The 17094-nt window shown below is 44.1% G+C and overlaps 1 protein-coding gene across 8 annotated transcripts in view; it reads right to left on the bottom strand.

Moving 5' to 3' along the window:
* The window catches only part of Sptbn1 (spectrin beta, non-erythrocytic 1), a 168990-nt gene that overhangs the window by 97298 nt on the left and 54598 nt on the right, over window positions 1–17094 (bottom strand). The window contains exon 1 of one of the 8 annotated variants that reach the window (XM_006514601.3): window positions 1032–1907. The exons of 6 other annotated variants lie outside the window; for them this stretch is intronic. In XM_006514601.3, coding sequence (XP_006514664.1) covers window positions 1032–1140 — 109 coding nt within the window. In that variant the 5' untranslated portion in view covers window positions 1141–1907. Of the gene's footprint in view, window positions 1–1031; window positions 1908–17094 lie in introns of those variants that run through there. One more of the 8 variants, NM_009260.2, reaches the window with a different exon arrangement.

Raw genomic sequence — 17094 nt, forward strand, 5'->3', positions numbered from 1 at the left:
TTAAAATAAGAGACACACAGTCTTTGGATATTCTTTACAGTACTAGAGCTACTCCTACCTATTACCAGATTCTACAGGCTTCTAAGTGCAAGCTCTATTTTCAGCTAGAGACCTTTATTTTTTAGTCACGTATAGGCTGAGTGGCTGACCAAGGCATGCTGACTGGTCAGAAACAGCCCAGGGATACAAGCAGAAACAGCACACAACTGTTCCAGGAACCTGCTCTCCAGAAAAACATGTGCAGCAAAATACTGGATACCTTAAATCTTTGAGCCTGGCATAGACTCTAGAAAATGTCTGTAAGTGATCCAACTAATCCTACCCATAGCCCTGGAATGACAATAAGTGGCTTTTATTATAAATTACATAGCCCACCAAATTAATGGGAAAGCTGTCCTCCAACACAATACATCAAGAGTTAAAATTAGGCTTAGGAACTAAAACTAATTTATCAAGGACTTAGGAAGAAAAAGACCACTTCCTCCTCCCCTTTGCTATTGTTCTATTGGACTGGGTCTGGAGCAGTGTATTTTACACCTCTACGTGCTCCCAGAGGTAAGGGGCTGGGAGTTAAAGAGGCGGGCTGAAATAAAAGCATACTAATGGATCTATTAACATTAATCTCCTAGCATCCCGAATGGTGTGTGTGTGTTTCTCTCTCTCTCTCTCTCTCTCTCTCTCTCTCTCTCTCTCTCTCTGTGTGTGTGTGTGTGTGTGTGTGTGTGTGTGTGTGTGTGTGTGTGTGTGTGTGTGTACAACATACAACAGAAAGTAGGATACCTGACAACTAGAGCCTAGAACCAAAAGGTAGGTACTGGCGAGACTACAAATGGTGGCTAATCTAGAGCCTGGAGTAGTGTGAGCAACTGCCTCCTTTAATGCCTTAATTAGGTGCTCACAGTCAACCTGGGGCGGTGTGGCTGCTATCTTCACTAGGGTCGTGTACCGTATGGCAGAAATAAAGCTTCAAAAAGCTCCAGGATCCTGTCGGAACACCCGCAAGCAGGCCTGGCCCTTGGCAGCGGACTTACCTTGGAGCTGTTTGAATCTTCCTTCCAGTTGGTTGTAGTTGTAAGGCACCTGCCCGGTGTAGGCCGGCGACAGCGGCCCTGAAATGCTGGATGTCCTCTGCAACTCCATTATGCCCAACCTTAGGCCCAGGCCAGTTGCACCGTAGGATTCCCGCTCCAGCCCCTTCCTACCCCCATCCAACTCCAAGCAGCTTCCGCGGCTCTGCTCCCGCCCAGGCGAAAGGGCTGGACCTCAAGCCAGTCGCATTCCGGTCGGGTCGGAAATAGGTGCAGGGTGATCTGATAGGAAGTTGGCTGCAGAGTCCAACCTAGCCTGGTGGAGTTACCACCCCGGCATCTAATCCCCTGTGGATTTCCTTCCTTGTGTGGCCCTTGCCTGGAAGCTAGAAATAAATTACCCGGGAGGGAGGAGGGAAGGAGGAAAAGGAGGAAGGACGCAGGATCCTATTGGAAAATATTTTAAATATGGCCAACTCTAAGCACGCTGTGCTCCAGCTCACAGAGCAGCGCACACCTACTGCCTGCAAGCCCCCACCCCCCTTGCCGGTTTGTAATTTAATCGGGAGCTGCGGTGAGCTGCGCTGTGATGTCACCTGATTAGCATAACAGCATTGTGACGGAAACGCCGGCCGAACCACGCGGAAGGGCGTTCGCAGGCCAACCTTGCAGACCCTAACCCGCGCACGGTCAGGTCCCACAAAGCTGCTGGAATTACAATGTTCAGTTGGGCGGCCCCGCCTAACAGAAAAGTATCCGATTACGATTACTATCACTCGAAAAGGGGTGCAGGGCCCAGAGGCGGGTCAGAGCCCGCTGATCAAGCCGCCTTGTACCTGGGCGCAGGCAGCCACTGCGCGGGCGCCAACTGCAAGCACAGCCCAACCCGGCGCCACCTTAAGTCAAAGTCAGTCTAGGCACCCTGTAGGGTACAGCCCACAGAAATGAGAACGAGGCCCTCTGAAGAACCTTCTCAGCAGACAGTCTGCCATAACTGCATTTCTGAGGTGATGAACCCCGTTAGTTAACTCCATGAAAGGAAGATTTATCAGAGTACTGTGGTGCAAGGCATTGTGGGAGGAAGGATTACTGGTCTTAAGAACTTTACATTCCTGTGGAAAAGAACAGCAATCACCTTCAAAACTTATCTTTGATTTGTTTACTGATGCCTCTCAAGTTTTGGTTCTCTCTAGTTGCTACTCTCACCTCCTTCTACCAAAAAGAAATCCTATGTAGAAAATGATGTGACCAAAATATATCCGTGGGGAATAATTGACCCTGGTCCTATCCTCTTCCTACTTTTCCCCCTCACTACAACTGGCAGGTCTGTAATAAACTTGGCACTTCCAGCTTGGAACCCTGCAGCCATCACTACAGAAGGTAATTTCAGTGTGGTAATGCTTAGGTCTGTGGAGACAGGAAGACTAATCAGTGAGGCTAACCTGGTCTGTGCGTAACAAGTTCCAGATCACCAGCTCTATTCTGCAAGGTTCTAATTCAAAATCCTCCCTAAAGGATTCCAGTGTGCACTGAAGGGGAGGTGGGGGCAGGCCAGGGCCAGAGATAACGCAAGGACTGTTAGCCGTTCATCCCTCAAGAACCTCAGCTCCTGTCCTAATGTCTACATTGTCAATTTTTGGCTCCCAAGTCAGGCCCAACCAAAAGACATTTTTACATCCATGATGGAGAACATATTCTAAAGCCCTCCTGTGTCTGCCAAGCTAGCAAGACCATGAAATGCTAGGTCTTAGAAGACACACTTGGTCTAGGATTCTCAAAACCTAATTTTGGAGATAGCCAAGCAAGCTTCCTCATTCCATGGCCTTAAGAAAAACCCTGGACTCTCAACCTTGGCTGTTAATACTGAGAAATAATACCTATCTCTACAAAACCACTAAAGTTGGATGTGAAAGTGCTCATACTGTTCCAAGCTCATCTCTCCTTACATTCTGTCGCCCATCACAACAAGACTACAAAGCATCATGGGTAATTATTTCAAAGGGGGATCTTTTTAACAGACCCTACTTCACTGTTAAATATGCCAATGATGTGGTGAGTCCCTCTCTGAATATCCAGTTATAGCACAGAAAACAAGATTGCAAAGTTATCTACCATCCAACTATTTTTTTAAATTTTTTTACGCCACTCAGTTATCATCCTTTTCAGCTCTCATTGGGAATATATATTAAACAAGCTTTCCAATTAGCCAGGTTCTATACAGTGTAATGGAAAGATGAGAACTAGTATAGCCACACTCAAACCTTAAAAGCATAGACTGAAAAACCATAGAGCAATGAATGCATTGAGGCTGAAGAAGGGTTTAGCAACTCACAGAAACATCCATTTGGTGGCATGGGGCCAAGTAAAAATGGGAGGCAACTCTGAAAGCCCTCCTGACCTAACTCAGTAGCTGGGAAAAGGTAGAATATAGCCAGTTTGGACTATACTGCACACACTGCTGTTTTAGAGGATTTGAGGAAAACTAGAGAGTTCCTAGACAAAGGGTATGGGACAAATTATAGACAAACAGTCAAATACTCAGAAAACACAAAGATTTCAGAGAACAAGGAGGCCACACCTAGCTAAGAAGGGTCAGAACCCTAGGGAAACGCTGACACCCAGACTGGTTCCGGAAACACAGACAACCAGTACGTTGGAGAGAAGATGAAGCTTCTTCATGTCACCACCAAAGGAGCAGAACAGACAATGTGACAGGCTAGCTGCACCACAAAGAAACTGACATTTTGGGAGAGAAGCATGAAAGCAAGCTAGAATCAAGCATGGGCTTGGAAAATTTTGAGCCAGAGGAGAACAGAGTCTAGCAGTGATTAACCTGGCAGATAGGAGAGACTGAAGGCAGCTAGTCACCTGAGAGATCATTGCAACTGTCCAGGTCAAAGGGCCCATTAGGGTGTGGCAATAGGATTAGAAAGGAATGGACTGATGTAAGAGTTCACCTGCAGAACTTTGGTTACTAATCAGATACAAGACCATCAGAGGACAGTCAAGAAAGACTGGCATTAGAGCTGGCTAGGGGGTATAAAGAAGGAATGATGAGCATTCTCTTCTGACCTTTGTCTGACTCTTTGTCACCAGGTGATACATCCATAGTGGTCAGGAATGGAGAAGAGAAGTCAAAGCTGAAGACTGACTCTGGAGCACAAGGGCAAGAGTAGATTTAGTGGAGTTACATCTAGGAAGGGGGGAATAAGGCAAGCAGCTAAGCAGGGATCTGGGGGAAATATGGCCTTAGGAAAGAAAACAGTGGAGGGCTGTAGGTATAGCTCAATGGTACTAGAACTTACCCCCAAGACAGCCAAAACTGAAGAGAAAAACACCAAGGAATGAAAATACAATGAAGAAGGGAGGACACCCAAGGAGGAATAGAGACAGACAGCATCAAATGCTGCAAAAGGGACTTAAGGGAGACAGTATGCCAGGGGTGGATTAAAGCAATGGATCCAAACCAGCAAAAGCCAGGTTACCGGAATGAACAGAGAAAGGGGTGATGGAGACATGTGAATGGAGCCAGGAGAAGAGATTCTGAGTAGGGCCCAGTCAAGCCTGATGTCTGTGCTCACATTTCAGCTAGTCCTAAGTTGGCATAGGTAGGAAGGGAAAGGTGAGTGAATAGCTCAAGGTTGAGCCATCAGCCTTAGCCAAGAGGAGGCACACCCTTGGTCAGGTAATGATGAAGGAGTTCTGAAGAACCACCACATTTAAGGGAGCTTAGTTGTACCTGAATAAAACAAAAGGTTCCAGAGTCTTGCCCTCAGTCTTATTTATAGTTACCTCAGAATTAGAATCTCCAAGACCCTAACCAATTGCAGGAAAATGTGAATGTCCATGGGAGTGTTAAAGGAAAGTTTTCAGCGTGTTTAACCAGCTTTCTGTAGTAACAGACTGTGCAATTTTAATTTTCCCCGTTTTTTTTTTCTCATCTAAAAACTGCCATTGCTCACCCAAGTAGGGGGCCAACTGATAAACGGTTGTGCCTGTTTTCTAACTGCAGCCAGATTCCAAGGTGAAATACAAACAGACATGGTTGGCAAGGAAGCTACAGGAACAAAACAACTGAAGCCCATACAGGCTGCATCTGTGATACAAGAAACAACCAGGTTCCTGTAGTGATCTGTAGACAGAAGCAATTAGAAGCAACAGAGGATGGTAGAAGAACAGAATATTTGGTGCATAGGCTCATCCTAACATCCAAGTACCATCAAGAAACTTCATAATTTTATGTATTGGCTTCTAACTTTCTCAGGGCCTTATAGTCCTTGTCCATAAACCAAGCAGGTTGGAATCTATAGTCATGTAATTTTCCATATATCCTAAAAGTATTCATCTGTGACATGAGTGTCCCAAGCTGGGGTTTCATTTTTTATAACTTTACTCTCAATTATCAGTCTTCACATACCATTGTATGTGAATGGTCATTGTGGTGGTTTAAATGAGAACAGCCTCTATATAGGCTCATAGATTTGAATGCTTGGTCCCCAGTTGGTGGAACTGTTTGGGAAGGATTATGAGGTGTGACTTGTTGGAAGTGGTGTGACACTGGAGGTGGGCTTTCAAAACCCAAGCCATTCTAGTTACATCTATCTCTATGCTTTGTGCTTGTGTATCAGATGTGAGCTCCCAGCTACTGTTCTAGTGCCCTGCCCGCCTGCTGCCATGTTCCCTCCCTCCCATGATGGTTATGCATTCACCCTCTAGAACTGTCTGCTCCAACACACTCTTTCTTCTCTATGTTTCCTTGGTCATGGTGTCTCTTCATAACAATAAAAAAGTAGCTAAGAAGGTCATAAAGTCACCATCATACATGTAGATTACAGTAAGTTCTCATTAGCTAGTGTGTGATGCTCACCTTTAGTACTGCACTAAGGAAGCAGAGGCAAGTAGATTTCTGAGGGACTGAGGCTGTCCTGGTCTACACAGAGTTTCGAGATCAGCCAAGGTGACATAGTGAGACCCTGTCTCAAGAACTGAAAAAAAAGTTTCACATAAATTTTCTCAGGTGACCAACCCCATGATGTTGTCTCAAGTGTGCTCACAAGGCATGTGCTTTCCTTACCCGTGACTCTATTGCTAGCAGAGAGTAGCAGAACCAACTAGTTCATCCCCAAACTGACCGAGTCCAGTATAGCCTCCAACTTCTCCAGTATTCTTAGAGTCTATTTAGTCGTCTACTAAGCAGTGATTTTTAAAGCTTTTTAGAAAAAGCTTTTTTTTTTTTAACTCCATCAAGGTAAGCCTAAAATTCATGCAGTTCCACAACCACCCTCCGTATCATCCTTTAGTGCACACAAAACTTGCTACTTTGAGAGCTCTGGTGTGAATGGGTTTGTTTAGTTTTATTTGGATTTGTTCCTCTTTTCACACTCGATGGCTCTGCACTCTCTAGGATTCTGTAGGATTTAGCATGTGGACGGTGAAGGAGAAGACAAGCGAGTGAGCTGAAGCCTGTGTTCTCAGGGCCACTATGCTGCCTGGGGTTGAGGAGATGAATGCTTTCCCTGCATTAGAGCAAGCATGAAAAGGCTAAGCTTTGACGGTTCATTTCCTGAAAACCCAAACATTAACAAGACTGAAGATGTCCAGGAGAGGATGTTGAAAATGCTAAGATGGGATAGGCATTTGTACACATCTAACACCAGGATTTGGAAAAGCAAGCCCGGAGCTGGGAAGGAATGGGAGGAGGTTTCACACAAACAATTGCTGAGCAGATTCTTTGCACTGCTCTTTCCAGATTTGCCTTGCAACTCTCCCCTTTCTTTCTTCTTTCTAAAGGCAGGGCTGTACTCAGTAGCCCAGGCTGAGCTGGAATTGAGTGCTCCTCATGCTTCAGCCTCCTGAATGCTAGGATTCCCAGTGGGAGTCACTACTCCTGGCTGCTTTTCATTCCTCATCACTATCAAACTCCTGTGACAGATAATCACAGACAATTACCTGGAGCACTTATTTTCAATAAACAGGAACATTAGTATTGAAATTCCCCCACTGCATCTATACACTAGGACTGCTGTACATTAGCTTTCTGCCTTGTCCAGGTTCTTAATGCGTTACCCCTCCTGGCCGACTTACTCCATTAAGCAGTCACACAGTTCAGTACCCACTTCTGCTTAAATCCACCATTAGGAAGCCCACACTCAAAATCTTCCTTCAGGGACAGGCAAGATGGCTCAGCAGGTAACAGTGAGAGTCTGCCTCTAAGCCTGAAGAGTTGCATGCAGTATTAGGGACCTACATTTGGGAAAGAGACAACCAAGTTCTTGAAGTTGTCCTCTGACCTCAGTATGTGTGCTCAAACACACACTAATTAAAATCTTTGAGTTACAAAACAGTAACTCTCAAAGCATGAACACCATCATACAGACTATGAAGCAAGTTACAAAAGGCCCATTGTTTCTTGGGGGCCAGGATGCCATATCTACACTTCATGGCCGGTAGTGATTGCTAGCTCTACTGCTTAGAAGAATAAGCATTCTCATTCTCTCATATTCCTCCCACCTGCTTCAAACACATACAGAAGCAAAATCATCTACTCATACAGCAGACCCTAAAATACCAGAGCAGAACAAACCTAATTCATCCCGTTTTCTCTGTCTGTCTGTCTGGTTCATATGGTCCTTGCAGAACTGAATACATCGCATCTGACATTAATGCCAATAAGCAAACCACTTAAGTTACACTAGTAAGAAGCAGCCAAGGTCCTGAGTAAGGACTGCTGGTTATTGAGCCTTCTACCATAGCCAAACTGATCAATGTCATCTGTCATCTGCACAGGCAAGCCTTCCTTATATAGGCAAAAGAACAGCCCAGTCCAGAGGCCCTGACTTTGGCAAACAGGTGTTGCTAAGCTAGTGAATATATTACCAGTTGGCTTGGGACCTGGGCTCCTCCCCTCCAGGTACTCTGTAATGGGAGAGTATCTAAGGAATGTAAGAGGGGCCAGGCCTGCTGTTGCCCTGATTTTTGGTTGTGCATTTGACCTCCCACACAGAGGGGGAAAGGCTGATGCACACTGGTGTGCAGAGCTATGGGGCTCCAGTTTTAGGAGGGATTCATGGGACAGGAGAACACACCGTTCCTGGGTAGCATAGCCCAAGGAAAGCAAAGAGGAAAGGCAGGATATAAATCTGTTCTTCGTAAAAGTTAGTGTTCTGATCTTGCCCTCAGGTATTCATACCCACTTTTATCTTTTCCAGGGACCATGAAGAGAAGAGATGAAGAAACCACTTTAAGCAGGCACCTAGAATGGAAGGGAGTGTGACAGGGGCCTTATCATCAAGCCAGGTCTCATACTGCCTTGTCTCCTAACAGCCAGAGCTAACCCATCCATTCCACCAGCCCTGCCCACCACACCATTAACACCAGCACTTTCTCCTCTGCTAGCAGGCACACTCTTCCAAGGGTAGAAGTGTGGAAGATGCAAATACCAGCAAGCAGTGATGGGTCAGCAGCAGAGACAGTGATAGCTACAGGAAGCACCACTTCAAATGGATCTATACCCAGATTGGTGCTTTCTTCTGGGAAAGAGCTAAGCAGAGCGTGTGTGTGTGTGTGTGTGTGTGTGTGTGTGTGTGTGTGTGTGTGTGTGTGTGTGTGTGCTTTCCTTACACAACTACTCTGTGTTCCTATGTGCTTTTAATGTCGTTTCTAACCAAATCTCTGTCAATGTGACATACTAACATGAGAATGTGGGTTTTTGTTTATTAACTAGAAGTAGGAGGTACTAGCTCTTGCTCTTTAAAAACAGATCCAATTGCAGCGACAGGGAACATGTGTAGCCCTGGCATGCTAGCATGTGCAATGTCTTTAGGATGCAGTCATTCCTTCCTGCACCTGAGCTTCTGATGATTTCTCAGTGAGATAGCATAGCCTCCTCCCACAGGACCTTGATATGCAGACACTCACTGAGTCCAGGCTCTAAATAATTCACGGATGGCCCTGTCACTCAGGAGCATCAGAGCCCACCAGCTGCCTTTGCGGTGGGAGCCAGGCTCTAGGTTTAAATACTATCAGGTACCTCTGAGACCACTTCTAGAAAATACTACAATCCTCTTTATTTTCTCCTACTTTAAGCAACGTAATTTCCAGTTTGAAAGAGGATAGGTTGTCAAGTAAATAAGTAGCAAGAAAGTGGCTTCCTTAAACAAGTACATGGTCGGGTGTCCTTCCCTCCTCAGGCTTCTGGGATGACACAGCAGAGCAGCAGGCACAGCCTGCCCTCCTCACAGCCTGCCCTCCTCACAGCCTGCCCTCCTCACAGCCTGCCCTTCTCACAGCCTACCCTCCTCCAGCCTACTCAGCAACTACTACCTGCCTCGAGCTTTCCAAGTCTGCTCCTGGTATTCCTTCTCCTCTCAGTCTATAATGGAATGATCCTTCCTTCAAGAACAGCTCAAAACTATAATCTGTAGATGTATAATCTTACAGCTTCCCCCTCCTTCAGGAAGGCTTCCCAGATTACAGCAGCTATGAAAATGGTTTCTTCCTTCTCAGAAAGCCTACACTAGAAGCACCAGCCTCCCTCTGGCACTTATCACAGTCTTAGATTATTACTTATCTCGTCTTGTGTACAAGTCTTGTCTACTCAGTTGAAATAATAGAATTGCACCAGTTATAAGATCCAAGAAAAGTAAAATGTGAACTCTATTCTCAGCTTTAGACACTGGCTGTGTAATCCTGAGCTGAACTCTTAGCCTGCCCAATACTTCCCCTAAAACCAAAAGATCTGAAAAAGAAAAATCTCTGGTCTCTGGGATACAATGTTCTTAGCTGTTTTAGTACACTTAAGTCACATTATTAATTTTTTAGGATTTATTTATTTTATGTATATGAATATACTGTTGCTGTCTTCACACACACCAGAAGAAGATGTCAGATCTCATTGAAGATGGCTGTGGGCCACCGTGTGGTTGCTGGGAATTGAACTCAGGACCTCTGGAAGAGCAGTCAGTGCTCTTAACCGCTGAGCCATCTCTCCAGCCCCAAGTCACATTATTATTATTAAGACACATTAAATAACAGTGTCCATGTTATTTCCTACTCCAGTAGCTAAGCAATTATCCAGAACCATCTAGCTGCTTGAGAAGTCTCAATGGGGATAATGCAATCAATGGTTCTCTGGTAGAGCTAGCCCCACAAGGTAAATGCAGTCTGCTCTACCTTAGGTAACACACTGGTACAGCCTCAGCCCTTCACATTTAGATGACAGAACTCTTAAGGTGTCAGACGTTCCTTTTCAAAGCCCACAACCTAAGCTAATCATGTTATCTACAGATTATAAAAATGAGGTGAGATATAAGCTTTTACACAAAGATACAAACTAAGTTACTGGCATACTGAAGGTTGGGAAGCAGGCCTTCCGGTTCCTGTTGTCACTTGCACATTGCCAGCACAGTCTGGAAAGTTACAGGAAGCTGAGGACAAAGGAAGGGGTAGACACTTCTCACAGAAATCCATCAGCAAGGTAGGCCCAGGAACTGAAATTCTAGAAAACTCTTCATAATCCTCTCTCCCATCTACCTTCCAGCATCCACCACCAGCAGAGAACCAACCAACTAAAGTAACAGAGATAATCTTTGTGTCCCTTTCTGCTGAACTTTAACCAGCTGAAAGAACTAAGGCCTAGACTACCACGATGTCAGTTTCCATCTCAGCATGCTGAGCAGAGCTATGAACACAGCCCCTAAGAGACCCTACTCTTCAAAGATCCCTTTGATCAATTTTCTATACTGACCTGACCTTGCCTGCATTGTTCTTAGGAAGTCCCGAGGGAACTTGTCTTTTAAATTACCATCTACTCAGAAAAACATGATTTGAAACCATAACAATGCCTTTCTATTACTGACAGGCTTTCAAGTAGCAAAGGCTAGCCTAAAGCTCACTGTGTAGCTCAGGATGACCCGGAAGTTCTGATTCTTCTGTTCTCAACTTCAAGTGCTAAGATTACTGGCATAAGCAGTCACTTCCAGTTTGTGACACTCAGGGTCCAGCTTATGGCTTTGGGCATGCCAGGAAAGCACTGGTCTACACCGTAGCCTCCCTTTATACCCTTTTTTAACCATCTTATAAAAGTTTCCGTAAAGGATATTCAGGGACCTGGAACTTGTTTAAACTAGTGGAGACAGGTAAATAATCTCAGCACATAAAATCAATATGAAGTTCTTCAAAACTCTAACCCAGAACCACCACATGGCATAGAAATTCCATGTCTGGGAAATAACACAGAGGCTCAAATGTGACGTTTACACATCCTGCTTATTGCAACATTCAACAAAGCAGTCAAGAAATGGGAACAAACCCAATAAATCAATGAAAGAACAGATAAACGAAATCTGCAAGCAGGAGACCTCAGTTCAATCCTCAAAGCCTACATTAAAAAGCAAGCAAAGCAGTGGTGTGGATATGTCATCCTAGCACTGGAGAGTTTAGGCCAACAGAGCTCTACCAGATTAGTTGTCAAGTTCTAGACCAGTGAAAGACTTTGTCTCAAAAAATAAGGTATGTGCACCTGAAGATTTACACTGGACTGTCTAGTTTTGTCAATTTGACGCAGCTGGAGTCATCAGAGATAAAGGAGCTTCAGTTGAGGAAATGCTTCCATGAGATCCAGCTGTAAGGCATTTTCTCAATTAGTGATCAATGCGAGAGGGCCTAGCCCACTATGGGTGTTTCATCCCTGGGCTGTGGTCCTCAGTTCTGTAAGAAAGCACACTGAGCAAGCCAGAGTAAGCAAGCCAGTAAGCAGCACCCCTCCATGGCCTCTGCATCAACTCCTGCCTACAGGTCCCAGCCCTGCTGGAGATACTGTGCTTTCTTCTCCAATGATGGACTGTGATCTAGAAGTATAAGCAGAATAAGCCCTTTCCTCCCCAACCTGCTTTTGGTTATGGATATGTCTCCCCAACTAAGACAAACATCTAGGGTTGATCTCTGTCCTCCACACACATGTGCACACATGTGCACAGCCATGTGCATGCACACCCATGCCCATATGTGTACCCACAAACATTAACATTCATACACAACAAATAGAAGAATGAGATACACACATGCACTAGAATATTATTCCGCTTTAAAAAATGGAATCATGTCACAAGCCTGTCACACCAGCACATGGATGAACCTTAAAGGTATTATGTTAAGTGCAAAAAGCCAGTCAAAACGAGAAAAATAGGCTCATAGTGGCACCTATGCCATTCAAGTGTCCACTGCAGTCTGAGCAGGTCTGAGCCAAGAAGACAGCCATAGTGGTGGTGCACTTCGAAAGGGAAATGGCCTATTAAGGCAAACTGATGTCCCCTGGAGATGATCAAGCCACTCAGCGTGGTATATGTTCCTGGAGCCCTTCTGTTTCTGGGCAAGGAGCAGTTTGCTGGTGTGGATATTCGGGTCTATGTGAAGAGTAGTGGTCTTGGGACCCAAATTTATGCCATCCCATAGCCCATTTCTAAAGCCCTGGTGGCTTATCAAAAATATGTAGATGAGCCTCTAAGAAAGAGATCAAAGATACCCTGCCCCTGTTTGATACCAGAAATCCTACCAATAAGCCCATCTCAAGGATCAAGGTCCATTCACCTTTGTAATAAAACATCCTGGAATTTTAACGTTAAATAAAAAACAAACATGTTCTAAGTCCTGGGAACAGTCAGGAGGATGGAGGAGGGGCAATGAAATAACTGTCTAGTTAGTTGTTCCTCAGTTTTGCAAGATTAAAACATTCTACACATCTGTTACCCAGCAGTGTGCTCGCAGTTAATATCAATGAAAGGTGCACACATTTGGTTATTAGTTTTTAAAAATAATTAAAAATAAACTTTCAATAAAAACAGAGGGAACACACTGACAGTAGACCTAGAATCACATGCTCCTCACATGTGCTCTCAAAGCCGTCAGCCGATCCCTCCAAGTCCTGTTTTTCCAACCTTAAGAAATAAGAACTGGACTGGGAATCCTGCCAAATCTCATTTTTATAACAAAGGTCTCATAAATGAGTTACTGACTCATACTTGCATGCAGCACTGCGGGGTGACGACCTCTCAGCAGTCCCAGTTACTGCAGGGCCTGGTGAACTCTACAAAGCCAACCTTCACCCAACTGCTCCAGATCTGTACTTTCCAGTCAGTATCTCTAAGACTGATATTCCAAAGCTGACCAACTGTGACTTCAGACACTGTAACCTATTATACTGAGGCAACTGTATATTCCTTTAATGTACGTGTATGTATGGGTGTGTGTGTGTGTGTGTGTGTGTGTGTGTGTGTGTGTGTGTACAGGAATATGGAAACACCTTCGCATGTGTTAGACTAGTTTTCTCCACTTTGAGCATTTTGTGACACCCTATCATCAACTTCTCTGAAATACTACGACTTGCCCACCCAGATACTGTTAGGGATAATTTTGGGGTATTAAAGGCTCAGAAAGCAATGGTCCAATATTCTTACTGATCAAAAAAAATCATAAGATTATGGAAGAGTGAATGGCAAAAATCAATGCACAGGAAAGAAGTCTGTAATTTCACGTGCTTATAATCAGTTACACTCGTTCTTGTTAATAACACTCTAAAAGAGCCTGCATTTCTGACTCACCATACATAAAACAGTAAAAAGAAAAATTTCCATGAGCTTGAGTAAGCATCATAAATCATTTCTTATTTCATTATTCTCATGAAGAGCAAAGGTTGCTACTGTCACCTACCAACATGTACTCACAATCCACTCCTCACTGTTACACAGAACAGTAGAAGACGCTGGGAGTCACCTTGGTAACAGAACAGAGTTAGCTTGCTAACTCCTGAGGTTATCTCATGCCAAAAATCATTGGTATTTCTGTTTGTTTGTTTTTGTTTTTCTCCCCAGTGCTAGCACGTAGACCCCAGGGCCTTGAGCATACCAGGTAAACACATCAGCCCTCCACAGCTTACAATTCATTCTGTCATATCTATCAGATGTATGGTATAATAAATGTTTTTGTTTGTTTTTTTTAAATAACAGGTCAGCTAGGGCCCCTTTACCCCCCATAAACTGGCTTTGCTTCTGTGTTTGACAGTCAGACACAAAAAGAAGATACACGGAAAGCGCCAACTCTCAATGTACAACCTTTCCTAAAGCAGTGGCAGGGCTTAGCTCTCTTGAGAAAGGTTTTATACGCTCAACCATTACAGATGCCCAAATGAGCTACAAAAGCTATCTCAGAACCTTCCTCATAATTTTTTTAAATTAACAATTGTGGGGAGAGGTACAAGGTTTAACTACCTCAGAAATTAAGGCTATCTGGAGACGTATAAAATATTAATACCAAGAAAGGCAACTTACAAGAGGGCTGGAAAAGGCAAGTAAAGGTCCCAGGGTTTTGGTTGCCTCTGAGTCTTACGACTGGTAACCCATGTTAGAGCGCACAAAAGCAGCCACAGAAAATCTTGATTGGAGTATGTAAAATAAGGATTAATAGCCCTATCAAAGACTGCTATTAACACTTCTGCATTATTCTAAAATATTCTCCAAGGTGATAGTGACCCACGAGTTTTAAGTATGATAAATAATCCTGGAAGCCTGCTCATATTCCTTTTTTATCATCCTCTGATACCAAGCGACAGCTGTGGTCATAAAGAGGAATGCACATGAGAGCTAAATTACCCCACCAGAGGCCAGCATGTTCCAGCAAGAACTAGCCTGCTTGACTAGGGTTTTTATACATGGATATGTCCCTCTCCCTCAACCTCACTTATTTGGTTGGGGGTTAGAATGAGAAAAATCAATGTACCAAAACTTTAAAGTATTTTTGTTATACTTCCTCAAATCGTTTTCTCTCAAATTTAGGAACATGCAGGATCACTCTAAGTATAGCATATAGACCTAAAACAGAAGTCCAATCAGAGAAGACCAAATATGGCGATCACACAGATTCGTTTTCATTAAAAAAACAAAGTCATGGTATACAGCTTGATGTATGTGCCTCATTGGTAAGGAGGCTATACAAGTCCTGGGCTCAACTGCCCAGAACTGCTAGAAAACAAAATGTTTAAAAATTCCAACCTAAAATTCTTTTCCTGTGCTTCATCGCAGTTCCTGGAATGAGGACTGAGTCACAAATGCCCTCTGAGCACCACTGCAAACAAGGGCAAAGGTCACCAGAGGCTAGCAGAACACGCGCCCTTTGAAAGCTTCTGGTTTCCCACAGGGACTTCTTATTCTGCCACCTGCATTAAGGCAATATTCTCAGTATGGAACACTCCTCCCTGAGGAGGGAAACAGAGCTCTCTCTTTACAAGATTTACTTTCAGTGTGGCATGCTAGTGCACACCTTTAATCCCAGCACTCAGAGGCAGAGGCAGGCGGCACTTGAGTTCTCAAAATGATCCCACAAGACAGTGTTCCTGTCCTGTAGAAGTTTATCCACTACCTTACAGTAATTGGCAGGGAGGAGATGTAAGGCAGAAGCAGAACTCTGAGGCCATTCTCTCTTAGCATCCGCCTAGAAATGAACAATTCTGGATGCCTGCCACACCCAGAAAGGCCTGGAAGCTTTGGCCATAAGAGAATTTCCCAAAGGCACAGTTAGATGAAGAATCTCCAAGTCTGTACAGTTTCTGAAGGCTATATACAGTGTACAGACAAATTTAAAGATGAGATATAATCCTAAAACTGGAATAATTGTGAGCAAAGCCCTACAGTGGTCCTTGCTGATTTATTTGCCTGAATACTCCACAAAAACGCTCTTGTGCTAACTAACACCTTGTGTGCTTAGGTGCCTGTAAGCAGAGCCAAGGCCCTGGTCCTTCTCTCCCTCGTGCCCTCCACAGCCCTTGAAGAGCCAGTCTGAGGGTCCAAACTCAACAGTTTAAGACCTGTTACTGACTGAGAAGTGAAGTGCCTCCAAATACTATTTTAGATTTGAAGGTGGGCTTTCCTAAGATCGTTCCATGCCAGGGTGAGAGGGCTCATTACCAGACACTGCTGCACTCCAGGAGTTGCATCAAGCACTGTGATAGTAAAATCTAAAAGGAACTGTCCCCCTCTAGAGAAGCACAACAGTTTCCTAAATGCCTTCTCTCCCTCAGCCTCTCTCTTCTCTCTGTCACTACTGGGAGCCATCCCAGTGTCCCCAGGACCTCAGCAGCAGCTCTCCAGTTAACTCTCAGGGTCTCTGGCTCTCTGAAGGTGGGAATCTCAGGGAGGCCCTTTGTTACAACTAGGGCATCCTTTCTATTTGAAAAAAAAAAAAAAAACAAAAAACTCTGCTGAGCTGAGGCAGCCTTCTAGGATAAGCACTAAGCTCTTTGGCTTTTCTGCCCACTCCTTCTGCTTGTGAAACCTGTTCATGTCTCTGCCTGGAATTTTCTCCCATGTATTGACATTGTATCTCCTGAGTGAGCACAGAGCTCCTCTCTCCACAGACTCCCTCGCCCTCATGGCCAGCCTCTCTAATGCTAACCATAGTGCCTGTCAGAAAGCAGACACTGAGTATTAGGCCATTCATTCCATTCTCTAATAAATGACTAAACCACTAACATTCTGATTCACAAAGCTTACAAATAAAAAGACCACTTTGCTGTCCTTTAAAATGTACCTGTTAGAACAGGATAGTTTAATGGCATTAATAAAATCTAATTATCCAAGCAATACTAGCATTTTAAAAAGCAGAACAGAAGAATATCACAGCAGTTCATGATGTACTAGTAAATACTACTTCATAAATTTGAACTAGGTACACACACACACACACATATATATCCAAAAAAATACACTTATCTAGCAATGAGATTACCAATGTAAACATACTTCTTCCTGGTAATATAGTCAAAAATTGTTTCTTTCAAAATAGTGAAAGTTACTAACCAAATCATTGTTGATTACTCTGAAATCCTTCATTTAGCTTAGAAAAAAAAAAACCATCATCCTCCATTGTAAAATTTAGTTTGAGTGTGCCAATTAAGATGGCTTCCTGAGTGGGAAAAGTTAAAAAACACCTCCACTTGGGAATGCCTGAAGATTACAGCTGATTAAATGCACAAAGAGAACTGCACACCTGCTAGCACTGGAGTTGGGTTTTAGGTTTC

The sequence above is a fragment of the Mus musculus genome, chromosome 11 (assembly GCF_000001635.26).
Source record: "Mus musculus strain C57BL/6J chromosome 11, GRCm38.p6 C57BL/6J".
Lineage (NCBI taxonomy): Eukaryota > Metazoa > Chordata > Mammalia > Rodentia > Muridae > Mus > Mus musculus.